This window comes from Calidris pugnax, unplaced genomic scaffold (assembly GCF_001431845.1).
Source record: "Calidris pugnax isolate Ruff unplaced genomic scaffold, ASM143184v1 scaffold232, whole genome shotgun sequence".
NCBI classification, from domain to species: domain Eukaryota; kingdom Metazoa; phylum Chordata; class Aves; order Charadriiformes; family Scolopacidae; genus Calidris; species Calidris pugnax.
In genome coordinates, this window is record NW_015090956.1 from 75,125 (window position 1) to 101,863 (window position 26,739).

At 39.9% G+C, this 26,739-nt stretch overlaps 1 protein-coding gene across 11 annotated transcripts in view; it reads left to right on the forward strand.

The window, feature by feature from the left end:
- The window catches only part of GIGYF2 (GRB10 interacting GYF protein 2), an 81,653-nt gene that overhangs the window by 48,557 nt on the left and 6,357 nt on the right, over positions 1–26,739 (forward strand). For 5 of the 11 annotated variants that reach the window (XM_014952130.1, XM_014952140.1, XM_014952132.1 and 2 more), the window contains 19 exons: positions 3,085–3,264; positions 9,404–9,621; positions 9,710–9,872; positions 9,956–10,156; positions 10,673–10,863; positions 11,634–11,793; positions 13,780–13,946; positions 14,343–14,431; positions 15,468–15,575; positions 16,117–16,214; positions 16,709–16,809; positions 17,619–17,780; positions 19,635–19,736; positions 22,629–22,787; positions 24,067–24,303; positions 24,924–25,046; positions 25,663–25,866; positions 25,995–26,200; positions 26,529–26,683. In XM_014952130.1, the coding sequence (XP_014807616.1) occupies positions 3,085–3,264; positions 9,404–9,621; positions 9,710–9,872; positions 9,956–10,156; positions 10,673–10,863; positions 11,634–11,793; positions 13,780–13,946; positions 14,343–14,431; positions 15,468–15,575; positions 16,117–16,214; positions 16,709–16,809; positions 17,619–17,780; positions 19,635–19,736; positions 22,629–22,787; positions 24,067–24,303; positions 24,924–25,046; positions 25,663–25,866; positions 25,995–26,200; positions 26,529–26,683 (3,024 nt within the window). The remainder of the gene's footprint in view (positions 1–3,084; positions 3,265–9,403; positions 9,622–9,709; positions 9,873–9,955; positions 10,157–10,672; positions 10,864–11,633; positions 11,794–13,779; positions 13,947–14,342; positions 14,432–15,467; positions 15,576–16,116; positions 16,215–16,708; positions 16,810–17,618; positions 17,781–19,634; positions 19,737–22,628; positions 22,788–24,066; positions 24,304–24,923; positions 25,047–25,662; positions 25,867–25,994; positions 26,201–26,528; positions 26,684–26,739) is intronic. The other 6 variants (XM_014952135.1, XM_014952136.1, XM_014952137.1 and 3 more) reach the window with 6 other exon arrangements.

Here is a 26,739-nt window from a genome sequence, read left to right on the forward strand (position 1 = left end):
AAATATTTTTGGAACAGTAGAACCCAGCCTGTGGGCTGATAGCTTTGCTGGTTAAAGAGCAGTTTCCAGAATCTTAAGTGGATTTAATAGCAATGGAAAGAAATAACATGTTGGGTTTTTTTTTCTTAAGTCTAAAAATCTCTGGGATTAATGTTACTGAATGAGCATCAGGTAATAGCTGTGAATTTTAATGAGAATAATACATACATCCCTAAAAATATTTTTCTAGTCTCATAGCAAATGGAGTAACTTCTTTCTGCAGTAACTGTTCCAGTGAGGAAAAATGAGTGTCTTGTGCTGCAGAATAAAAAAAGAGATATATACATTTTTCTTCTTTCTTGTAGCATTTTAAAAATAAGTTCAGAAGGAATAAGGCATATTCCTTATCGTCTGGGTCTTAGGCTCATCTGGTCTGTTGGATTGCAGCCCTATCCTGGGCCACTATCTCTGTAGCTCTGTTGCCTAGTTTTCTACTATGCGAAGCCCATCCCAGGAGAAATACTGACCAGCTTCCCTGCACTTTCTGTTACAAACTTCTACATGACATTTTTCAGAGGCTTAAATAAAAATTTAAAAAAAAAAAACAAACCCAAACCATAACCTGTATTTCCCAGACTTAGATTTTTCAGTCTAGCTTCTTGTCTTCCTTTATTTTCTGTGGAGTGTGGGAAAACAGAATGTTGTTCACCTTCATCTGCAAAGATTTATCTATTCTAGATAAGTAAACTTGCCAACGTTGCACCCACCAAATAAAGGGAGTTGAGTGTATCAAGGCTGCCCAGAGAGGTGGTAGAGTCTCCATCTCTGGAGAGATTCTAAGGCTGCCTGGACACATTCCTGTCCAACCTGCTTATTGTAAGACCATCTGGACACATTCTTGCCCAACCTTAGGTGGACCTCCTCTGGCAGGGGGGTTGGACTAGATGAGCTCCAGTGGTCCGTTCCAACCCCATATCATTCTGTGGTTCTCCAGGAATTCGGAGCCAGTATCACCAGAGACTTCCTGAAATAAATGGTTTTAAAAATTTTTGTTCTCAAAGCCCGGAATTCGGAGCCACTATCACCTGAGACTTCCTGAAATAGATGGTTTTAAAAATTTTTGTTCTCAAAGCCCAGCAAGCACAGAAGTGGTCTTTAGCCAGATGTCCCTTTCGATGAAGTAAATGTGTATCTGGGTTATATTAGGCTTCATAGCTGAGATTTGCCTGTTTATACTGATGATGTACTTTAAATTAGCCAATATGCTTTAGCTCTTTCTTTATATAGAAACAACATAAGAGGAAGGTGTTCCAGTTGCCTTTCTGAGGTCCTCAAGTACTCATCAGGGTGGAAGGACTCTTGCCTCTTACACTGTAGTGTTTCCTGCCTCTCCTGTCTACGTGATAGGTCAAAGGCTCTGCTGTTTTGAAAGTTCTTGGAGAAATTTGTTCTGTCACAGTGGTAATAGGATTTCACATGAACCTGGAGTTCATCTGGAAACATCTTGAATTTTGTACTTGGGCTTGAATTCCACCTGTATTCTCTCACTAGTCCCTCCCTAAAACAATATACTGTGGTAAATCTTCAGCTGGAGAATGAAAAAGGTTTTTTCCTGGCTTGGATTCCACCTGTATTCTCTCACTAGTCCCTTCCTAAAACAATATACTGGGGTAATTCTTCAGCTGGAGAATGAAAAAGGTTTTTTCCTCTGGTGTTTTGAGATGATAGAGAAAAAAAATATCCCCTCTCCAAGATACATGCAAAGTCCAAAGACAGCCTATGTTTCCTATCTCCAGAGTGCAATATCTCTATGTAGAAAGAATTTCCAAATTCCAAATGGAGGTTTGATATGCCATAGAATTCCAGGTACTGTTTCCTCATTTTTTCTCATTAACTGAAAAAGCTGCACAACGTGAAGAAAAGCGAATGCAATCTCCCGTCTGTCCTAAACTAAATTCTTAAAAATGTCCCTTTCCAGCCCAGGAAATGCTTTCTTTTGTTTTTCCTGTCTAAGCAAGCAGGCATACTATACAATTTTCACCAAATGTCATCTTACGTTTTTGGATTTTAACACTCTAAGAAAATTAAATATCTCTTTAGCACTTGAATACTCTATTTTTTTATAGATAACCACACAATTTCAAGTTAACACTGGTTAATAGTATCAGTGAAGAAGTGTCATCACCGTGGTTCCTGTGAGAATTCTAGTGTTACACATCTAAACATATTTAAAGAAATACAGATTACAGGAGTCCTGAGGCTAGTACTGTCGGTGGTTGGTCTATCTTGTCAGGATAAGTCAGTAGTAAAAGCAGCGTGTGTGTCTAACCTGGGTTACTGGGTTATAATGTGAATTCTTTTTACAAAAATATTTGTGACTTTATTAAGTACTTCAGGATTTTACATCCTCATTAGTTTCTCCTAAACTTCTGGTAGACTCGTCCTTGAGCATAGTTGCTTCTGACACTTGACGTGCTTCCCTTGGCTCTCCAGAAGATGGATTCACAGGATAATGTTAACACTACTGTGTTTTTCTTGTTGCATCCTTAATCCTACTTTAAATTTCAGTCTTTGCTAAAATCATTGCAAGAGATGCTGGACATCGTATTGGATTAAATATATAGATCTCATATTCTATTTGTTACAGAAGGAGCAAATGTGTTTGGTTTATGTGAAATGTGTGTAATGTTTACAGTTTACAGTTTCCTTTAACATGAGCCTTTTCATGCTACAGCAGTTTATTCTCTCTTTCTGCACACTTTGGCTTCTTTCCTTTTATGCTTTCCTTGTCTCTTGAGCTCCTCTTTTCCTCCTCTGTCTTTCCTATCTGTGTTGTAATTTCTCGTATGCTCTGCTTTCTTCTGGTTTGGGTTTTTTTTTCCCTTCTCAGCCTTTCCATCTGAAGGCACACAGAGATGTGGAGGGATTTCCTAAATCTGTCTCTGTCGTGTATTTCCTTCTATGAACTTTCATTCTTCTCCCAGGTTCCTGTCACCACTTATTTCTGCTGCATTTTTGCCTCCTAAGGGAGCAAGATTTCAACCTCGTTGTTTCTAGGTTCCTAAAGATGCGACGTACATTCACTGGCATGTGTTTTCTTTGCAGTGAGACCAAACTTTGAGGAAGGTGGGACAGCAACGACGGGGAGGAAGCATGAGTTTATACGCTCTGAGAGCGAGAACTGGCGCATCTTCAGGGAGGAACAAAATGGGGAAGATGAAGATGGAGGCTGGCGACTGGCTGGGTCACGGAGGGATGGTGAGAGGTGGCGTCCTCACAGTCCAGGTGAGAGATCTGGAGAAAAATACAGCCATGCTGATAGGGCAAGGGCATGGGAAAAGCAGAGGAAGGGAAGGTGGCATAAAGTTTGGGACAAAAATAGGTAAGGATCATGCCATTTTGGTCTTTAGTGTTTTGGCACACGAGGGGCTCTTGGTCAGAAAATTATGTGCCTTTTGTTTTCTTTTTAATGTCTTCGGTACCCTGATGTATTTAAGGGACCAATCTTCTTCAGATGTGTGCTTGTCTGTGTTGTGCTCAAGGTGTGTATGTATCTAATAAATTAAGGGGTTTTTTTAATAATACTGTTCCTCTGTAGCTGTGATGCTAAAAGGAGAGAAGTTACCCACATCAGGTAGCTTATATAAGGCTGTGGAGTCGGGTGGAGTCATGGACACTAAACCATTGAGGTTGTTGGCATCTTTCTCGTTGTCCAAACATCTTTGCAGTGCCAAGAGGCATCCTTGGAAAATCTCAAAATATTTTGCTCTCTGCATGTTGTAGTTGGTTACAGGATATCTTAACTCACTAAATTTCAGGCATCTGCTTGGTGTCACTCTCCCCTTCCCTGGCCTGGCAAAGTCAATCTCGTTCACTTGTTTTCCAGCATTGCGTTGCTAGATTTGCAAGGGCAATACAAAGCACAGCTTGTTATTTGAGTAGTATGGCTGAAACATACGATTTTTTTTTTTACTCTTCTACTTGGAAAAGATCTATCCAGTCATACCTGTTGTGGGGTCTTGGTTTTGGGTATCTTTTGGCTGCGGAAGGCTTCTGGGGAACCAAGGGAGGATTGTGGTGGTTCTACTGTTACATCTGCATAGGGAAGCAAAGGAGGTATGGGGAACTTCTGGGGCTGAGGTGGACAACTTGCTTTAATTGAAGAAAAGTCACGCTTCCTCTTAACAATGGGTCTACTGCTCTTCTCAACATCCCAAAGGACTTTGAGTACTATAATGGTTGTGAGCAACCATTGTCTCTGTTCTTTATCCTCTCTGCAGCTCTGTCTTACTCTTCCCTCAAACAACTGTTCACTTGTACTAAATTTTAGCAGTGAGACCAAGGCTGGGCTTATCAGATGTTTTCTATTTAGAGCAGGGCTAAGGGGCAAATTTTGAAGAATGTAATTTTCTTTTCCCCGATGTTTGGTCACGATTGTTCATTAGACACTGCTGCTTTGTTATATAGTTCAGATGACATCGGGCCAGCTACGATAGTACCTCATGATGATCAGATGCAGCATGATACTCAGGAGGGAAGTGTTTTGCAAGTACAAGCCTGCACGCTTTAGCTTTAAAGGAAACACAGACCTCAAAGTTCATAAGTTTGTTCACGTCTTGAACTTCTTTGGAAGATATCATGAGGAGGGTTTTGAGAAATTCTTCCTTCCATCATAGGAAATATTATTCCTTACTTGAGTGTCTGCTCTAGTAGACAACTAACTTAACTTACAAGTTAGTTTTAGCAGGTGTAATAAAAAGCCTGTTCTAAGAATTCTATGAATCTGCAGAGAAGTTGCTAATTTTGAGATGGACTGAGTTGAGAGCTATATCATACTAGTCCCTCAGCTTTGGTTAGAGCTGCATTTGAATTCTCCTGTTAGTAGTAGCCGCTGGACCATCAAAACAGTTTAAATCGCATTCTTGCTTTAAACAATGAGTTTAACTCAAATTGGCATGGCTTAAACTGCTTCTTTGTACTTATTCTGCTGTTAGGTAATAGCACTAATCATGTGTCTTGCTAAAAATAGAGAAATGTCTTCAGAGTACTGTCGTCATTTGTTTAGCTGGCCCTTCCTTTGACTTGGCTCTGCGTACTCCCTACTAGATTGTATGCTGCTTGGTTTTTTTCCTTTGGGGTGAGAGCTGTTTAGAAGAATGTAGCAGTTGTCAGGCTTGAAATTATCATCTTCTGTCGTTAAGCAAAGAATACTTTGATTCCCACAGACCATTGTTTTTCGAGCTTTCGAATTCCTCTTGCTCCTTCAGCTGTGTTTACTGCAGGATGGCTGACCTAAATCTGCTCATTTTATGCTTTTTAATAGGCACAAAGGATGAAGAGGATGGACTGCTTCTACTGGAGCTGTCTTGTGTCCCTAAGTATAGTTTCCCAGATTCTGTGGTCTATTTTATTGTAGCTAAAGTTAACTCCCTTGACATAGTTGAAGGGATCTGTCATGTGTCCATGCTGCGTTTAAGCTGCTGTGCCTCACAGGAAGTGAGGGATCTTCTGAAGTATTGGTAGTAAAGTGAAGAAGCAAAACGGTCTGGTTTCTCCTTAAAACAGAAGAGCCTAATGCCTTTCTCCTTCTACTACTTAATTCAGAAGGATGTAAACTTACCTGCTTTTGCAGCGTGAAAAATCTGGATTGTATCACCAGGCTTTTCTAGTCAGAGTTTATGGGGTTTTCTAACTTTTTCTACTACTGTCTGTGCACTAGGACTCAAAGTCTGATAAGGAGACATCTTTCCTTGGCTTATTCAATGGAAAAGTTGTTCTGGGTAAACGCGGTATTGCTGCTATTGTGAATGTGAAATAGGATCTTTAGACTGGGCTAACTATCTGTAAGAAGAACCTGACTGTAGCTTTAAATTCACTGATTCACTGGCTGCTTCAGAGTTATCTTGATTTTTTTTTTTAGTAATTTTTTTTAAGCTACCTTTTTTTTAATGGTTTAATGACTGCTTACCTAAAAAGCCCCTTCTTTCTGTTGTTCCAGTTCTTGCATTCATACAATGATTACCGTTTAAATTTGCAGAGCAAATCCATCTTATCAGATACATACACAAACCTTTTTTGGTCCCAAAACTAGTGAATCATGTATAGATGTTTTTGGTTTTGTGTTTTTGCTACCAGGTCATCCTTAAGGAATAGGAATCATCTCTTCTTGCCTAAAATTTCTCTTTGATGTGATTTTTTTTTTTGTCTTTGCTTCAGCTGCTCTGTTAAGATCTTTTTCCTGAAAAGTTTTTTAGAGAGGTCTTAGTCTCTAACCTCATATAAAGGTTTCTTGGTTGTTGCTTTTTTTTAAAAGGTTTTCAAATTCATCTTGGCTGACTCTATTTTCAGAAGTAACTGCTATGAATCGAGTAGACTTCTTATTTTTTGGTCATTGTGCTTTGTGTTTCTTGAATATCTTAAAGCAGCTTAAGTACATCTTGCTCTAAAATTGAGCATAATAAAAATGAGGGTCATATACAATATATGCCAAAAAAGTATAATGCGTACTATTCCTTTGTCTTTTCTTTAATATTTAGTATAATTTAGTTTAGTATTTAGTATACATTAGATGTTTCATTACTGAAATAGAGAATATAACTTTTAAGAGATAAATAGCTATTAATAATTGAGACCAAAGTGTACTTGTATTTCCTGAAGCAGCTTGTGTTCCTTTCTTTCACCTATAATGTCACCATAAATTGCAAGGGGTAAATTTAGCTTAAAATTATTTCTTTTAATTTGGAATCTTGATTATATAATGCTTGATGCTTATGGTACTACAGGACTGAATTTAAAGCTCTGTTTGTGTCCTAATTGTTGGTTAAAAAACTTTAGGTAAGAATTTAAGATTTACCCTTACTTTAGCTTGCTTTAAAGATCAGCGACCCTGTACTTTGCACCTGAGTTGCTTACTATATTCTAACTAGGCTTTTATAATCTTACATTTTTATTAAGAAACAAGGGCACGTGTCTGCTCCCCTTACCTTCTTTTTGCCTGTCCACCTAGCTCTGAAAATGTGTGGCATATAAAAGGAGGTTGTGTGACTAAATCTTTGCAAGCAGGCCATGTGGTAAACAGAATCTTGATTTTAATTTTGAAGATATTTGGAAATAACAAATGCTTAGACTTCACCTTCAAAAACCAAGTTTGAGTCCCCTTGCTGCTGGGTAGGGATGAGAGCCATGTAAAAATAATCGAGGTGAGAGCCATGTAAAAATAATCGAGGCCCTTCTCAGTGCATGGTCTCAAGATGGCCTGTTTACAGCTGCACAGAAAGTTCTCAATACCATTTTTTCCCCCTCTATACAGAAGAGAGTTGAAGAGATGCTGAGATCATTACGAGCCCCAGGATAGCAAACAGGCAGAGATAATAATTTGTTTGTAGGATATGGCATTGCCAGGTTCAGGCCATAACTCTATTTTTCCACATATTGGGAAACCTGACAGGGACATTGCTGGCTGAGGAGATGTCTGCCCGTGGTTTCAGTCAGAAATGCGGTGTGGTTGTCAGCAACTTCTCGTGCTTAAACCTTGGAAAAAGCCCTCTAATTCCAAAGGAAGTCCTGTTTTTGATGTGTTGATATTTTTGATGGGGAGAGAGAAGGGAAGTAAATCTAATGCTGCTTCTCATGCCATGTGGAATTTCAGTGTCAGGCTTTTTCTTTCAGGTAGGCTGTGTTGTCGTGCTTAGTTGCTGGTTGCTCCCAGAGATGCTTTTGTTCTTTTGGAACTGAGCAGCATTTTAATGAGTTGTTCATATGCATGACTTGCTTGAAAAGAAGGCCCTTGGAAACCTGCACCTCCTGAGCGTGCGCTGGGTTGGAGGCCAGGGTGCTGTGGACAGAGGCACAGGGGGTGTGAAGAGGCATCCTTTTCCAAAGAGGATGTATGAAATGGTTATTACTGGAGCTCTCCAGAGTTTTTACTCCATTAGTGTATCTTCAGTGAGCCTTTGTCTTCGCTTAACGTATTTTTCAAGAAGTTATTGATGAACAAGAGGTTGACGCGATAGGCCTAAGATTTAAGAACTATTTTAAAGCAGGCAGAAAAGGTGGGATAAGTCCAAGCTTAGAGCGCCTTATTTCTTTCCTTAATGACATTAAAAAGGTTGCCTCAGAACATTATTTTGACGGTTTTGCATACCAATAATGTTATTTGTTTCCAAGGCATAATTAGAAGCATAGGTTAAGGTATACAGTGGAATTATTTGCAAATAAGCACATACGGTGTAGCAAAGGCCTTGTTAAAGTCTTAACCACTTGTGTTTCCTTGATAAAATATAATCTTAAAGTTCATAGTGTGTCTAGAAGGAGTTTGTTTTACATTTCTTGTATTCATGAGACAAAGGTAATTTTTGCATGATTAATATTAATACTTAGGGTATTAGGGTTGATGTGGAAACATTCCTCATTTGTATGAAGCAAATGGAACAGAGGACAAGGCTTCTTGTCTTTAGTGTGATTTTTTTTTTTTTTTTTTTTGGTAGCCATTTGATAAACAGTGAGACTGCACCGATTACAAAATTCTGAGACCAAAAAAAGAGTGTTTTTTTTTTTTCCTCCAGAAGAGAACACAGCCACCACTAAAAGCACTAAAAACTGAAGTGCTTTCATTTTTCCTTTGCACCTTTGTGGTAAAGACAGCTTTTCTTGGATGGAAAGCTGTTTACTATCCTTTCACTCCCAATTTGTTTTCCTTAGCAGTAAGTTCTTTACAGTTTAAATAGCATTATTGCAGTCAGAGGATTTTATGCTTGGTTGAAAGAAGATGTCTTCTGAATAGATTAGAATGAGAAGTGAAATAAAATTTATACTTTGGAAAGTTTTCCTTCTTTTCTTATTATCAGTCCAAGTTTCTAAGTATTCCATGGCTACAAAATTACCATTTGAGAGACTGAACAGTCCTTTCAAAGGTATTTGAACAGTTGTCAGTCCATTTTTCGTGTATATGCACAAAAGTGTCTCTGAGGGGAAGAAGAAAAAGGCATGGGTGGTTTGTTTAGGACATAACTTTTGCAGATTGCCTAAAAGAAAACAATCTTATACATATAAAAAAGTTGCCAAAAAAGATTTAAGTTAACGACAGCTAGTAAATTCAATCAGCAGCTAATGTCACTTGTCTTATTTTGGTGCTCTAGCATGTTTTAGATTACATAGCCCAGTTCTCTTAGCCTTTTGTTGTTTTTTTTTTTAATGCTCATGATATAGTTTATAATGTGGGGATATACAGTGGACAATATTTGAAAGTCTCCTGTTTAAGGAGAATCTTTTTCTTTCCCTTGCCCTTTACGATGCCTGTTCATAGGCAGATTGTACCTTGTAGGGGCTTTCTGACTGTCTGTCACTGTTTGTCATCTCTTCACCCTCCCAAGTAAGCTCCTGCCCCCCGGGACTGTCTTGTAAAGTTGCTTTCCCCCCACCTCAGACGGCCCTCGTTCCGCAGGCTGGCGAGAGCACATGGAGCGGCGGCGGAGGTTTGAGTTCGATTTCCGGGAACGAGACGACGAGCGGGGCTATCGACGGGTACGGTGTGGCAGCGGCAGCATGGACGACGACAGAGACAGTCTCCCCGAGTGGTGCTTAGAAGATGCAGAAGAAGAAATGGGAACATTTGACTCCTCCGGAGCGTTTCTCTCTTTAAAGGTGAGAAGCTGTCTCAGGCCCTTTGTTCGCTTTGGGCAAACGTCCTGTTGTGTCGGGTGGATTATGGGTCATTATGTTGACTTTGTAGAAGGTGCAGAAGGAGCCAATCCCTGAGGAACAGGAGATGGACTTCAGACCTGTGGAGGAAGGGGAAGAAAGATCAGACTCTGAAGGGAGCCACAACGAAGAAGCCAAAGATCATGAAAAGACCACCAAGAAAGAGGGGGAGAAAACAGAGAGAGTGGTGGCAGGTAAGAGGGACTTGTGCATCTATTTTATGCTGCAGTGTAGAAATGCCATTAATTCAGTTACATAGAACCATACAATGTTACAGAAACAGTGGAAGAAGCAGCCCAAACATCTTCACCGGCTACCAGGTCAGATACCCCACCGAAATCCCAGCCTCCAGACCCGCTGCAGACGAGCCTCTTTGAAAGGAAGGAAGAGTCTGTGCCAGAAAGAACAGAAAAAACAGAAGACAAAGAGAATCGAACAGAGAATACACCACCAGCCAAAATGTCCAACAGAGGGGAAGGTAATAAACTCAGTAGATAAATTTAGTAAGTTTCCATTTGTGATTAGTCTTGGTCTCTTTTAAGAGGTGGGGACTGGATTATGGTGATGAAAAGTTGGAATTCACCAACTGGTCTTGTAAAAGCAGAATTTGTTGGATATGCTATCTTAAATGCTTGCAGTTCACTGGTACTTCACATTGTAACGCAGTTTAGAGAAACATGAGCTGGGTGTGCATGTGTCTCATTGTGGTAAAGCAGATCAGTCCCTGGAAAATATGGCCAGGGAATGGGATATGCTGAAATGTGCTGAATTCTGCAATGTTAGAATTAAACTCTTTGTTCCTTGAAGTTTAGTTGCGTCCCTGGGCTGCCAACAATACCAATGTGCAATCATACATACAGAAGATCTGACAATGCTTTTGCTTTGGTGCTAATTTTGAGTTGTTGAAGTTTTCTACAGTTAAGTTCATAAAAATAATTTTCATTTCTTTTCATGTTAAAGATAATCAACTAATGTTAACTTTTTTTTCCTGTAGATTTGGCTTCTGTTGCTCAACCTTTGCCACAGATTTCTGCAGACACAGCTTCTCCTGCTCATCTTTCTCCTCCTGTTTCCAATTCAAATCCTGCTCTGCGGCCAGTTCAAACACCTGTCACAGCTGCTCCAGGCATGGGCAACATTCCCACTGACCCAGATGATGAAGAGGGCCTCAAACACCTAGAGCAGGTAAAATTTCTCACATTCCTTTGTTGTTGACAATTGTGAGACTGGAGGAATGTGGAATGCAAAAAATATTTGAAGCCCATAAAACCAGAAATGCAGCTGAAACTTTATACTCCACAGTGTATACTGAAAGCTATACTTTTCTTTTTTCCATTATTTTTATGGAGAATAATTCAAGACCATGTAGTATTTTCCTGAATAAGGGTGCCATACCCAGTATTCAAGAGCAATAGTGCTCTTGAATACAAACATACATAGTGTATGAATACAAACATATATACTGTTTGTATATTGTATATTTTGTGTACTGTATATTTTCAGAGATATACTGTTTGTATGTTGTATATTTTGTGTACTGTATATTTTCAGATATAAACAGCTCTACAATACAAATAGACAAACAAACCAAAAATCCCAACATACATAAAGCACAGACTGTGTTTGTGAAAGTTCAGTTACTGCTGGGATGTGGAGCATTTTTCATGCTAGTGCTCCCGTACCTGTTGTATTTTTCACCGTGATACTGTGTGGGACTTTCCTGCCAAGTTGTTTTAAAGCTTTCCTTAGGTGGGTGAACCGTGTTTATTCATGATTCTGAGAAGGTGGTAGGCTGAAGTCTGGGATTCTGGTGGAGTTATACAAGTTGTCTGTAATCCAGGTGCACTCTTGAGCGCTGGATAGTACAAGGTTGTTGTATTTGGCACCCTCATTTTCAAATCTGTAAGCACACACCTAACTCTGGTATTCCTTGCTGGTTTTGATGTCTCCTGCAGCAAGCAGAGAAGATGGTGGCATACCTGCAGGACAGTGCCCTTGATGATGAAAGGCTAGCAGCAAAAATTCAAGAGCACAGAGCAAAGGGTTCCTCTATGCCGCTGTTCCATGAAGCCATGCAGAAATGGTACTACAAAGATCCACAAGGAGAAATTCAGGGTAGGTCTGTGCCCTTTACACTTCCTCTTTTGTTTCACAGAACTTTTAGAGTTCTTCACAAAATTACTGCCAACAGATACTGGTGCTTGTTTTTAAAAAAGCGGTGCAGGAAATTGACCATTCTAGAATTAGGTCTTGAAAATACATCTTCTGCTCATCACTGCCCCCACCAGCTCAGCATGTCTAATGTCCAGAATTAGACTTTATCATGGCTAAGCTTTGTCATCACTTCGTGTTTCTGCAAACTGAGATTAGACTAAAACCTGTTTTTCATGCCAATAGTTACTCAGATTTCCCGATAATAGTGGAAACAAAACAAGAATGTGACTATTCAGTAGCTTGTTGAAGAATCTATGAGAAACACTGAAATCAGTTTTCTACTCTCAGCCCGAAGACACTGAGTGTTCAGGGAAGGACAATTTGTTTAGAATCTAGAGCAAAGAGAAAGCAAGTTTTCGCAAGCTGGTACTCACTTGTACCCTCAGTTTAAATTGTACTTGCAGCCAGTGCATTGTAAGTTCATATAATAACTATTTTGTGCTTGCAGTATTCCCTTGAGAAATCTATTTTTTTTTTTTTGCAATGAAAGTCAGAACAAGCCTTTCATATAGATACTTGCTTTCAGAAGGCACTTTTCGAGGTCTCAGGGTTGTGTTTTAGCAGCTGCTTTGCTGCCTCCCAACAATGCAGTTCCTCACTTGCTGTACTTCGCTAAATAATGGTTGCTAACGCTGTTTAGTGTGAATGGTTTCCTCAGCTGTCAGCTCTAGATAGGGTTTGTTATCTGGGTGTTATAGGGGTGTTATCTGGAGGCTCTGTGTCAGTCTCTTGTCTGCAGGTATTACATATCTTTAGGGTTTTCTTCTCGCCCCTTTAAGTTTAAAGGATGCTATCCATAAAGCATTTTTATTTGCTCACTGTGCTTCAAACTGTATCTTAGTTGTTGCTGAGTGTTTATTGCTCAGTGATGATCTGACAGTTTTTCACTGGGGTAAGTAGTGCCTTGAATGTGACCTCCAAAAGTAAACACTCCCACGTATTTTTTTTTTTCCTGGGATACCTCTTGTGATTTCATATTCTCTGGGAGGAATTAGCTTCTAAAGATGCTTTTACAGAGAAGGCAAGAATTACTGAACATTCTTGCTTTTCCGAAGATGTTTTTGAAAAAATTGTATTTACATGATTCTTACTGTGTTGAATAACCTATTTAATTTTTTTATACTGGCTTTGTGTCCCTTAGGATATGTAAAATTAATATAGGAGGCCCCCTTTAAAGGGAGTGGCTGAAATCTTTCTCAGAGAAAAGAGGAAAGGAAGAAATGTCACTTTTTGAGAAAGAAAAGCTAAAACTGGTTTCCTCATCTTAAAAAACATAATCTTGCACTCAGAGGTGGATCTGCTTGTCTGCTAAGTTCCAGAAACAAAACTTCTACAAAATATATGAGTTCCTCTTATCTGAAGGCAGGAGTTGAAACAGGCTAAGAGTGTTTAATTATCTGTGCAGTATATGTGAGGTGACTTTTAGCACTGTCAACTAGTGGGTATTGTGAAGGTCCAAACTGGACTGTTGTCACCCCGGTGCTGAGCCCCAAATAGTGAGCTCTGCTGGAAGGGGACATGTCTGTCACCCTCATGCTGAGCCCTAAATAGTGAGCTCTGCTGGAAGGGGACATGTATTTGCTGGACCAGGCTCCACACCACCGTGGCTGCTTGGCTTTCATCTCAGAGCTGACTCCTCTCCCTCTAACATGTGGTAAAAGCAGTCGTGCTCTTTTCAGTAAAGACTCTCTGGGGGAATGCAAAGATCTAGATGTGTGCATTGACATTTCAGCCTTGAATGTACTGTCTGTCCAGACAAGTGGATGAGATGGACAGGAACGTGAGGTCCTGTGTCACTCGAACAAGCACCGTGCTCTTTTGTTTCCAATACACAACTTGGCCTCACTTCCCCTTCCCTCCATGTGTATTGGTTGGTTATTATTTCAGGTCCTTTCAGTAATCAGGAGATGGCAGAGTGGTTCCAGGCCGGATACTTCACCATGTCGCTGTTGGTCAAGAGAGCCTGCGATGAGACTTTCCAGCCACTGGGAGACATCATGAAAATGTGGGGCAGGGTACCCTTCACTCCAGGTCCAGCACCGCTTCCACACCTGGTAATTACGTGACAGTTACAATATTCAAAGAGTCCTGTAATAAATGGAAACCAAACTATTTTCAAGTCAGCTGCTCTGTCTTGGAATCGCAAGTGTTCCAAGCCCCAAAGTTGAAACCTGTGTTAAATTACCTTTTTAAGAAGAGAAAAGACTCGGTTTAAAAATGTTTGTTTTGCCGTGTCTGGTTGGAAGGAACTTGTGATAAGTACAAGTGCCATATATTTCACAGTCACCATACTACAGGTTTTGTTTGTAAATATTGATCTCTGTATAGGTATTTTTCTATTTTCTTTGTCTTTTCAGTTCAGAATGTAACTTTTACATTGCTTGCAGTTGCAATGTACTGCTACTGTTGTTATATATTATTAAGATAGAATGTTTTATACCTAAACACAGGGCGAGCTGGACCAAGAGCGGCTGACTAGGCAACAAGAGTTGGCCCTGATCCAAATGCAGCACCTCCAGTATCAGCATCTTCTAATACAGTAAGACTCCTGGTCCTAGAGACCTTCCAGTGGCTCCGTTCTGTTCTGCTCTGCTTTGGGTTTTTTAGGCATCTGGGTTCAGCTTTTTGACATTGTTTCCTTGGGCACTGGGTTGGGAGTACTCTGCCTCCAGCAGCAGTAGCCTGTTTCCACAAACACCAGAGGCTTGGTAGCCTACAGGATGAGGACAGAGTGGGGCTACCTCAGGCACACTTTTCAGTCTTTTTCGGTGTCACGTGTAGCTACTTTGGTGAGACCGGTGACACGGGTAGCTGTTATGGTCAAATTGAATCCCAGCTACCCTTGTGATGCAGTTCAGATGTTTTGGAGTCAGGGGAAGGTTTTCACGTCTTCTGAAGTGGAGATGAAGAAGGCAGAACCTATTTTTGGTCTGCTTGCTTGGCTTTTTTGAAGATCAGTGGAAGGTAACTGCTGGAGAAAGCAGTTCGTCATCAATTTTTGACCAAGCTGACAGTTCTTCAGTTCTGGCCAGTTCCTAATAACTAATAACTAGTTTTGTAAGAGCTAGGAGAAGAGAAAGCAATCATCTGGACTACTTGTTCAAGGGGTCCTGAAAGCATGTGCCATGATTATGATTTTTGGATACTGACTGTCAGCTTGTAATTTGATAAGGCAAGAGCCTGCCCCTGTACTAGGGGATGCCTTGACATACTGGGGAAGAGATTGATTTGTTTAGGTGGACAGTCATCAAAGCCAGATTAATTTGGACGTATGTAATTTATAGAAAAAGGAAGTAGTGTGGCACAGCTTACGAGAGTGACATTGGACAGCAGTAACCAGTTGACATAGTTGAAAGTGAAGAGAAATTTGGTTGTGTTCATGTGGGCCAGTTTTGTTGTATTCTTGTATTTTTATTCTTTCCAAGGCCCCATTCTGTGGTTACCTCTGGTATTTAGCCTGTACATTATATAGGTCAGTGGGCATTAGTCCCACAGAATGAATCTGTATGCAACTTGGGCATTATATAAACAAGCAAGTGGACAAATACCAGTGATTCTCTGCTTCTCTTTTGAAGACAACAATATGCCCAGGTGCTGGCCCAGCAGCAAAAGGCAGCCCTCTCATCCCAGCAGCAGCAGCAGCTCGCTATTCTCTTGCAACAGTTCCAGGCCCTGAAGATGAGGTGAGTTAGCCCAGATTTGAACTGAATACAATACTTGTATATAATGATAATTGTGCCCGTGTCAATGGTCCGTCCTATTCAAGTTTGCTTATGTTTGAGCCTTACATATTTTAAAGATTGTATGGATATGAAACAGTTGCAGGCTGTCTAATACTTCTTTATATATGTAGCCTTCGCGTCAGAGAATGTTTATAAAAAAGAGCAGGAAAATCTTATAGTTGAAATCATACCATTTCGACATGTCTATTGTGCTGGTAAGGGAATGGCTTTGCCAGTTGAGTTCTGCAACACTAGATGCTTGTTCCTCAAACTAGCCTATAAGCAGCAAAACTGTAGCAATATCTGGCTTAGCCCTTGTCTTGGCAGCAGGGATGAGATGGGCAAGAACTCTGCAAACAAGTAGTATTGTCCGCATCGTATTTTTGTTTTAAATAGAGGTGTGGAAGGAAAGGAATATGTTACAAGTTACTGAATCTCATGCGTGTTCAGAGCACTCCTCTCCCTGGAAGTGGCATGTTGACTCTTCCTGTTGGTATTACAGAATATCTGAACAGAACATGATGCCACCTGTTACAAGGTCTGTGTCAGTGCCGGACACTGGCTCAATATGGGAACTTCAGTCAGCTTCACAGCCTACAGGTAAGATGCTTAGCATGGGTCAGACACGTCGAGAAAAGTTCTCATCTTTGAGATGATGGCTCCCTTTTTGGTATTAGGGGAAATTATTTCTGCATCAGTATTTTTTTTTTTTAACTGGTTCGGGCTACTTTGCCTTGCAGTTTAAATTCCATTTGAGAGCTGTGAAGAATATGGTAATTTTTGCCATGGTTACAGGCAGTCTTGATCCAAAGGTATTGAGTGTTATATTATAAAAGGTGTTCTGCTCTGATGGGAGGAGTTTGAATAGCTGCTTCGTGTGTGGAATTTTGTAGGAAACCCAGCCTTGCTTCATTAACGGACAAGTCTTGTTCTACAGGAAGATAAAGTGGCCCTTTACTGACTAAGATGAATGTATTGTCATGATTTTATTTCATAAAATGTAGTAACTGCATACACAAGATTTTCCACTTCCAGTTGTTTTTTGTTGATGTGCTTATTTTTGCTTGTCAATGTTTGTTTTCTTCACTATCTAGTCTGGGAAGGAAGCAGTGTCTGGGATCTCCCCATTGATACTGCAGCTCAGGGACCAGCTCTAGAACAACTTCAGCAGCTCGAGAAGGCCAAAGCTGCAAAGGTCAGAAACTGTTTTGTACTGTAAGAAGTTGGGATTGCTGTTCTGCGGTGTAGCTGTGTACCTTGAGCCAATGGAAGACTATTAGCTCTTCAATCCTCAGGCCACTCTGTACAATTTTGATTAGATATTCGTGGAAAACACCATAAAGAGAATATGGGTTATAAAAACCAGTTATGAAATCCTTGCGGACTGCTGTTTGGAAACCATTGCTCTGGAGATATTACTGACCTCTGAAGTAGGGGTTATATTTTTTCACACTTGTGATTAAAAACTCTTCACTAGCCACCTCTGTTTTAAATGGGCTCATCAAGAGCTGTCATGCCAAACCCTGAGTAGGAGCAGGTAGAAGTTCTTTTAATCATTGCATCGTTTCGCCAGAATTGGTTTGGGGAATTGTAAGAGTCCTTTTTGTCGGGGTTCTTTCGCATTTACTCTGGTGTTAAATTATTTTCATAAGTTCAAACCTGTATGATTCTGTACATTTCCTGAAACTGATTATTTCATGATGACTGCCAAGCAACTTGCTGCTAGCTTCTAAAGTCAGAGGTTATTTTAAGGAGCTGATGTAGAAAGCCTGACTAGAGAACTGGTGTTCATTACAGAACAGAAATTGTCAGAAATTATTCTAGACTATTTCAGCAATCTGACCCCAGCAGGCAGCCAGCTGATAGGTAAAATGACAATTAAGGGAGAGCATCTGTCAGAGGCTTCATCTGTTATGTTGTTACTGTAATCTCAGCAGAGTTGCCCTAAGAAACGGTGTAGGAATACGTTACCTGCATCTGAGTATAGTTTTATGTGAATTGTAGCTAGAGCAAGAGAGGAGAGAAGTGGAAATGAGGGCCAAACGAGAGGAAGAGGAGAGGAAAAGGCAGGAGGAGCTTCGGAGGCAACAAGAAGAGCTACTTAGGAGGCAGCAGGAAGATGAGAGGAAACGACGGGAAGAAGAAGAACTGGCCCGCAGGAAGCAAGTGAGTTTCCTCAATGTAGTTCATCTCTAATTAATTTTAATACTTTATAAAACTCACTTTAAGAATCCTGTGGGGTCTAATTAATCTTTGGTAGGTGTGTATGAAGACAGTTCTAATATTTTTCATGTGAGTATATGAAATGATTCTTCTGTTCTTGATTTTTTTTTTAAGAGCCCAAATTGCAATCTGAGAAATGGGCTCTGATGGTTCACTTCAAGATAGGTACCTGTTTGTGAGCTGAGAGGCTTTATTCCATGTGGAATATTCCCTCCCAGCTTCTTAGTGTCAATACTAGGTGTTAGGTAGTTGCCCAGTTATTGTATGTTTAATCTTTTATTCACCATTTATGCAGTTTAGTGTTTTGATAAGGGTATGTTCTGGGGTAGACTGGAGCTTGAGCAGCTGTTTCAAATTAATTAAACGTAGGGGGCTATAGTGGAAAAAGGGATGTTATATTTAGCTCTTTTCCTCTGTTTTTTTTAACTTAGTAAATAATTTTTTTGAATAATTATCTGGGTGATATCTTATAGTCTGTCAGCTTTATTTTCTGGAGTTGATACTTGGGAAAGGGAAGGATAGTTTGGACAAGCAGATTTGTTGAAATGCATGATGTGATCTGTGTTGCAGTAGGAGAGTAAATCTAGGAGTTGTAGTACGTCCTTAATCTTAAAAGGACATGGAGTGGAGACATTATTAGCTTGACTTTTCTAGCATTTACTTCTGAATTTTGTATGGAAGAAAGCTTAAGTGTTCCTTAAGTGTCATAGGAGAGAAAGACAGTGGAAGTTAGTTTTCACTCTGCATGCCCAGGGTAAAGGCAAGCACATTCAGGTTATTCACTAAGGGGTTAGTCAATAAATGCCCTGTAAAGTACCACATAAACAATAGGTGAAAGTATTAAATAATTTTGGCCTTAAAATATTTTCTGTGTGCTTAGGGAGGCAGTTGTAAAGCACATTTCCTGGTTTAAGGATCAAACATTTCTGAGGAAGCCTCTTGAATCTTTAGTTTTATTTGTAAGTTAGTCGTAGACCGCAATTCACTCAGTGTTTGGGTTTTGTCACTGAACAATTATTTTAAAAGACTACAGTGTGATACATCGTTATCTTTCATGGTATCTTTAAGAATCAAGTCTGTAAATATATGGCTCCTTGGTTTAATGTATCTACTTTGTGTACAGCAAGTCATTATGGTATACAGTGGAAAAGCATCCTTTGATGCTCGAGTTCAAGCTTTACTGCAGCACTAAAGCAATAATATACCCAAAAGTTTTAAATTTTGAGTTAAATTGCTTTAGATCTGTTTTAATAATAACTAATTTTTCAGCGTATCACCTGGTAACTCAATGTGTTTCATCCATGGTGGCTTCAAATAAATAGACTTGGGTTGTTTCGTTTCAGAGTAACAGTTTTGCTACTGTGTATAACTACTTAGAAATGTCCATGGAATTCCAAAGTGTTTTGTTCGCTTTGGATTTGTACAGTAAACAATCTGATTCTCCCTTTCTGACATGTCGTGAGAAATAATTACTTACAAGGAGGAAACAGAATGCGGTTGAAAAAGCAGTAACAGCAAGTATCTTAGTTCATTACCAATGGAATTATTGCCACAATGCTTAATTCTGAGCAGTAATGTCTTGAAAAGGTAACGAAAGAGTTTAAGCACTTCTCTGGAAAGAGAAAATAATATTGTATTCTGTATTTAAAAAAAAAAAAACAACAAACAAAACTGGTCTGATATTTGAATCTGACTTCTGTACTGGAAGGCATTGTAGAATCAGGGATGAACTGATTTATTAGCATGGATTTATACAGAGGAGATGATGCTTAACAAATTTGATTAACTTCTTTTGAGGAGATGACAGTGAGAGCTGAGAGGGGTGAAGCAGTAGACTTAATCTGCCTGGACTTCAGGAAGGCTTTTGATGTAATACTGCATAAAAGACTAGTATATAAGGTTAGTAAATATGCTGTTGATGGTGAATTCTAAATAAAAAAAAATAACTAATAGAAATTCAATTCTGTAGGATGAAATGTCATACCAAATGTTGAATCCAGTTCTGTTCATAGTTTTCATCAATTACTTGCACTGTAGAATTGCAAACAGTAATGCCCAGCTTGTGTAGCTCCTGTATTTCTTTTTTGTTTCTGATCTGATATTTTCTATTTTGTAATGATTGTTCACTTTCAGGAACAGAATTTGAGGTTTAATAATTAGCTAATAATTGTTTTCTCTGAATTGTATCTTTAGTGCTTTCTTTAAAGTACCTGATTCAAAGACAAGATCCACAAACCTAAAAAATTTGTGAGCCCTAATAACACAGACAAGCAGAATTGCAGATGTTAATTAACTGCAAAAAACTATAATATTTTATTTAAGAATCCAGAGCCTACTGAAATGAGGCTTGCTACTTAAGCATTTTCTGCAATATTATAAATATTTTAAAAGATCTGAAATCAGTTGTACAGCAAGATACGTGTGTTGAAAACAATTATTAGAAAAGATGTGAAAGAATATTGGGATTCTCTTGGAGCACAAATCCATGAATGCGGGAGCAGTAAGAGCCAAAGGAATGAGTCTGTTTCCCGTACAATTCAGCAGCAGAAAGCTGGAGAGCTTTGAATGGTTTTGGTCACATGCTCAAACAAAAACATTGAATAATAAGAAGATACAGAAGTAAATATTAAGACAACCTTTTCTATTGCTGTGAAGAGTAGGAAAAAAGAGTCACATCAGCCATGTGGTTCACAGCTTTTCATAATCTTGCAGATTTTTTCCTCGTGTTGGTACAACACTGTTCATCTTTAGTTCTCTAGGAGAGAGAAGTCTTTTTTTTTTTTTTTAATTGCTGCCATTCACCAGTGTCTCTCCTGGCATGCCTGAGCAACAAAGAGATCCCTACAGTTTTATTAATGACAATTCTAGCCTCATTTCCCAAAGGGAAAGTCGGGCAGAGATGTCAATGAACTGTTGTCATAAAGGAGGACTTGGTGACTTCGTTCATTTCTCTCAGGTACCACATATTACATCAGTGAACTAGAGCCAAACATCCCCCCAGCCTGGGTGGCAACTGGGAATCCTAAACTGAGGTGCTGGTGTGTGGTCTCTAGTCCAGCAAAGTCCTGGCACACCTCCAGCCTCCTCAGTAGACTATTCAGAGAAAAAAAAAAAAAAAGCAGAATTTTTTTCAGCACTGACATTGGGGACACTTGATTATTGTGACTTGACTGCATGTGTCCAGTTAATTCAGTTACAGGCCCAAGTAACAAAATGGTCTAATCGTTGTGGGTTGTGCTCGAAGCTTTTGTGAATATGACAAATCAAGAACTTGTTTAATGAGACAATGACTCACGGGTTACTGTTTTATGTCCAGCTAGTAGAAGGAAAACTTACACTTACATTTAGCACTAAACCACTTAAACGATGTACAGAAATATGAATTCCTTCTTGGCTTGCAGCCAGCAGCTCCTCAGTGCCATATTAAAAAAAAGAAGTTCTGTCTACTGACAGTTATATTGTAGACATCTGAAGTTGGCCATTGTCAGAGAGAAACCCCCTCCAGTTGGTCAGGGAGCTGCCTTGCAGTTTATCCCCGTTGTGTGTACAGGAAGGTTTGGTGTCAGATTTAGTAAAAAGAGTCTTAGATTTCAGAATTAACTTCCTCGATTTACCAGAGTTCAAAAAGTATATCCGTGCTGCACAATTAGTCTCCCTTCATCCTGGGAATAATGTAGTGCTTATAAAAAAGCTTGTAAGAGTATGATTGCACAGTACTGATCATTCAAAAGGAAAAGGTATTTATGAAAGCTTAAAGATGTTCTTGTCCAAAAATTAGGATCTTTAGGTTGAGCTGGCAGGGTAAGTCAGAAAGTGGAGAAAAGAATAAGAAGGGATGAAAAAGCAGGGTGGCCTTAAGACAATGCTGGACTTGAGAGATGAGAAAAGGCAACAAAACCAAGGCAATTTTTATGCAAGGAGAAGTCAGAACTGGGGGAAAAGTTCCACAGATGAGCTCCCATTTAACAATATTTGGGAAGCCAGCAGAGGGCTGGCTGTGCCCTATTCCTCCAAAAACCAAGTAGCAGAATGGAAAAGTTTCTGTTTATGTTGATCTTCAGAGCAGCAGGAAAGGGTGCTGATATTTATTTTTGAGTTAAGTAAATAATTTTGCCCCTAGGACAGCAAAACATAGTTTATTGGTAGCTATTTAAATAATTTAGGGATGGCCAAAAAATCAAAGCCCTCAAGAGACCTTTTGTTGCCCATAATATTTAAACAGTATGGGAATAGCCCAGTAAAAGCCCTTTCATCGAGTTCCACGTCTCTGGGACTTCCAAAGGTTGCAGTGTCCTTAAGTGCACTGGGCTTCTTCAGCCTATTTCTGGTGTCTGGAGATGTGGTTTGAGTTTGACTACTCAAGTGCACTCCAAGTGTTTAGAAACCTCCTATAAGTAGGAAAAGCTTCCAACTTATAACTGACACCCAAAAAAAAAGGAATTATTGATACCTTCACATTAAAATATATTCAAGTACAGTTAGTACATATTGGAAAGAGTAGTCTCACCCTTCGTTTTCATTCTCAACACCATTTTAAAACCAAAGATAGGCAATGATTTCATGTTTACATAAATTGTTGTAATGAAAAGTATGAGATGCACATTGCATCAGAAAACTTGTTAACATGTGGGTCTGTAGTGTTTAATGCAGTTGTTTTGGTATTATTTAGCTTGGAGCTAAGGAACTTTTTTTAAGGCCGTTTATCTGGCCAGACCATGTTGTAGTCTGTGTTCTGATGTGGTTGATCAATGGAATGGCATTTATAGATTGACACCTTGTTCCCAACTCCAGGAGGAAGCCCTGAGGCGACAACGAGAGCAGGAAATTGCACTAAGGCGGCAGCGGGAGGAAGAGGAGCGGCAACAGCAGGAGGAAGCACTTAGAAGACTGGAAGAGAGAAGAAGAGAAGAGGAGGAAAGACGGCAGCGAGAGGAGTTAATTCGTAAACAGGTGAAAAATGGCAAGAGACCTAATATATTTAATTATGAAGGCTGCCAGAAGGAACAAGTTTTGAAACTTGCACCCTTGCCTGAGGATCATCAGTTTTGGTGGAGGAAGGCAAAGCTTGTAGACAGTATCAAGTGAATGAAAAATAGGTTTTTTACTTGTATCCTTGTTTCAGACAAAATAATCAGAATCCAGTCTGCCCTTTGGAGATGAGATTTGTGTTGCATGCGTGTTTTCCTTTGTTTGAGCCTTAAGAATGGCTTTGCAGCATGGTATTTCTTCAAAAGAAAGGCAGAGTACAGCACCGGAATAGTAATTTGAGTTGTTGCTCTCTGGACCTTTACTGTAGCGTTGTCATCTTTAACATCATCTGAGATGATAATTTCTGCCAGTCTTCCTGTACTAGGCCAAGACTATACCCACTACCAAGGTTTCAGCTTTTTTCTTCCCTGTTTCTCCTCTTACTATTAACAGGGTTTTTTTTTCCCTTGGGGTCAGCTTTAGAAGTCCATATTGAGGAACTTGAGCTTCCAACCCCCAAACTGATGCTGGCACTGTCCCTAAATTAAACTCAACTTGAAACACAATTGGCTTAACGTTAACTTCCAGGTCCATTTCAGAATTGTCAGTTATTATTTAAAAATTCTTTTTTAAGGCCCTCCCTTTTAACACCTGTCGCCATTTCTGTCCAACCACGCAGTCATCTCCTTTGTTAGCAGAAGCATCTCTTCCTTTGCAACTCTAGTGTTCAGTAACAACAGAAAACATCACCATCTTTGTCATCTGTTGTCGTCTTTCATGTCAACACCTCTTCTGCCTTTATTCCTGTCGATTTTTATTCCACTGAAACTACAGCAGTGCTTGAATGTAAGTGTAAGCTGATAGAAGCACCTCAGACTTGCAAGGTGCATAACTCCTAGAGGGAAAGTGGTGTGCAATTACCTAGTCTGAACTAGGGGGATGTCACTCTCTCCCAAGTCCCTTGGTGGAGCAATGGGAAAGTTACACTTTGAGGTGATGTAGACTATATTATTGGGCTTTCTTGTCTGAGAAATGTAAAGCTAGATGAGCCTAACCCTAACAAGCGCAGATTACACATATACACAGCCTCTCTTCTGTCAGGCTTGCGGTACTAGAATAAAGCTAAATGAGCCTAACCCTAACCAGCACAGATCACACGTATAAAGGCCTCTCTTCTGTCAGGCTTGCGGTACTAGAGAGTAGAAGTAATTTAGATTTTTTGAGTCTACTTAGACTTTACTCTTCTTTATGTCCTGGGAAGGAAGAGGAGGCTGCCAAGTGGGCTCGTGAAGAGGAGGAAGCTCAACGGCGACTTGAAGAAAGTCGGCTACGCATGGAAGAAGAGGCAGCCAGACAGCGGCTCGAAGAAGAAGAGCGAAAGCGCAAGGAGCTGGAACTCCAGCGCCAGAAAGAAATAATGAGACAGAGGCAGCAGCAGCAGGAGGCTTTACGACGGCTGCAACAACAGCAGCAACAGCAGCAACTTGCACAAATGAAGGTAACGGGTTTCTACAGCTTGACTTGCTCCTCCAACTCAGTGTAGTGAGTAAAATGGCAGCTGAACTCAGGATTGTCTAGACCAGGAAGGGATGAACTATCTGGAGAGGGAAGAGGGTGAAAAGTTGACTTTAAAAGTGATGGGAGAAACAAAATGGAAGTTGCAAAACCCAAAAGAAAAAGGCTCAATTGATAGAAATATAATGGAAAGGGATTCCTGAGTACAGAACAGTTTATTCTGCTGCAATGATCAAGGGCCAGTGCAAAGTTTCTAAAGCTTTTTAAATCAAAATTGTTTGCTGTTTTTCAGGCAGTTATGTGTTACCTTTTTCTTGATAAGGAATATCAAGTTGGAGTTCTCCATGTCTGTTAGTTACTGTTGTGTCTTTGACACTATGATACGTCAGAGGGTAATTGAAGGAAACATACAGTTTATACTTTGAGTGTACTTTTTAATACTTAATTATACCATTTTATACTTTCCAATGTTTTGCTAGAGTTTAAAGTGGCCTTTCTTTTCCCCTGTGCTGTGAGCTTATACTGATTTCTTTTTCATGATTATACTTCAGTGGTATTCTCTAAAACGTTTTGTAATTCTTAATTATGTGGGTTTTGGCCCAGCTCCCTTCATCTTCGACATGGGGTCAGCAATCAAATTCAGGAGCTTGTCAATCCCAGACCACACTGTCATTGGCAGAAATCCAAAAGTTAGAAGAAGAACGAGAACGGCAGCTTCGAGAAGAGGTAAATGTGCTAACGGTGTAACTTGTTAAGAGTGAGTGCTACTGTTGGTTAAGTGATTAGAAGGAATAATGAGGATGAGGAATGTTTACTTGAAATACCAGCATAACTCAGGTAAAATCCTGTCTTTCTAGTGCATGATCAATAAGTACTTGTTTGAAGGTTTTTAATAGCTTTTTAATATAAATATGTGAGGAGGGGAAACTGTACCCTCTTCTTTTAATGTTAGGAGTATAATACGTTCGCAAAACGATATAAAATTATTTTATGTCTATACTGTAGTTTGTTTGCAGATATGGACAAGACCAGGGCATTTGAAGGGGCAGGGGGCCAAGTAGTGGTAGGAGAGAAGGTATTCCTCCAAGACCCCAAATGCTTAGCTGGCTACAATCCTGATTAGGCAAACTGATTCTGTCCTAGACCAATGAGCAATTTATATTTACTAGTTACTTAGTGTCTCCCTTTCTGGAGGAACTGTAGTGGCTCAAAAATTAATAGGTCAGCCAGACTCCTCCAGAAGAGGGTGAAGTCAGTTTTAAACCAGTTTCCCAGCCAGACTTTTGAATAGTAGTGATCTTCTGAAAGTAATGGCCAAGTGCTTTTGTCTTGCCTGCAACAGCAAAGGCGTCAGCAGCGTGAACTAATGAAGGCCCTCCAGCAACAGCAGCAGCAACAGCAGCAAAAATTGTCAGGCTGGGGTAATGTCACCAAACCAACAGGCACCACCAAGTCCCTGCTGGAGATACAGCAGGAGGAGGCAAGGCAGATGCAGAAACAGCAGCAACAGCAGCACCAGCAGCCGAACAGAGTCAGAAATACTACGGTACGTAGGGTTATTTATCTAATCAGTGTGTGGAGGGAGACAGTACGTGACAGTTCTCAGTGTCTGTTCGTTACTGTTCTGCCTGGTCTGGTGCTAATAACCAGGATCTCTTTGTTGTGTTTCAACAGCACTCTAACCTGCACACCAGCATTGGGAATTCAGTGTGGGGCTCCCTAAACACTAATCCCAGCAACCAGTGGGCATCTGACCTAGTCAGTAGCATCTGGAGTAATGCTGATACCAAAAACTCAAACATGGGTTTCTGGGATGATGCAGTGAAGGAAGTGGGACCTCGTAACTCGACCAATAAAAACAAAAGCAATGCCAGCCTCAGGTAGGAACTGGGGAAGGAGCTTTTGCAAAGAAAGGCTACCACTCCTGAGACCATCACTTAGCAGTTATAACATCTTCCTGTGTGTTTCTTTTTTTTTCTGTGTCACTCAGGATGTGTTTAGACAGCTAAAATAGCTAATAGGTGATCATTCACAATTTATTTTGTCATCTACTTGGAAAATTAGTTGGTTCTTAAACAGTGTTTGCATCTTGTAAACTAGTGAGCTTTGTGACACTGTACTGTATACTGTACTGCTGCTAAGTCTGATTTATAATCAGATTTACAAGTCTGATAATTTATAACTTATTATGTGTTTTCTTCATCTCAGTAAATCTGTGGGTCTTACAAGTAGACAAAACAAGAAGGTGGAAGAAGAGGAGAAGCTGTTGAAATTGTTCCAGGGGGTTAATAAAGCCCAGGATGGATTCACTCAGTGGTGTGAACAGATGCTTCATGCACTCAACACAGCCAACAACTTAGATGGTAAGAGGTGGGGAGGAATGCACGTGATCCACTGTGAGAAAGGGGTTTGGTTTTTT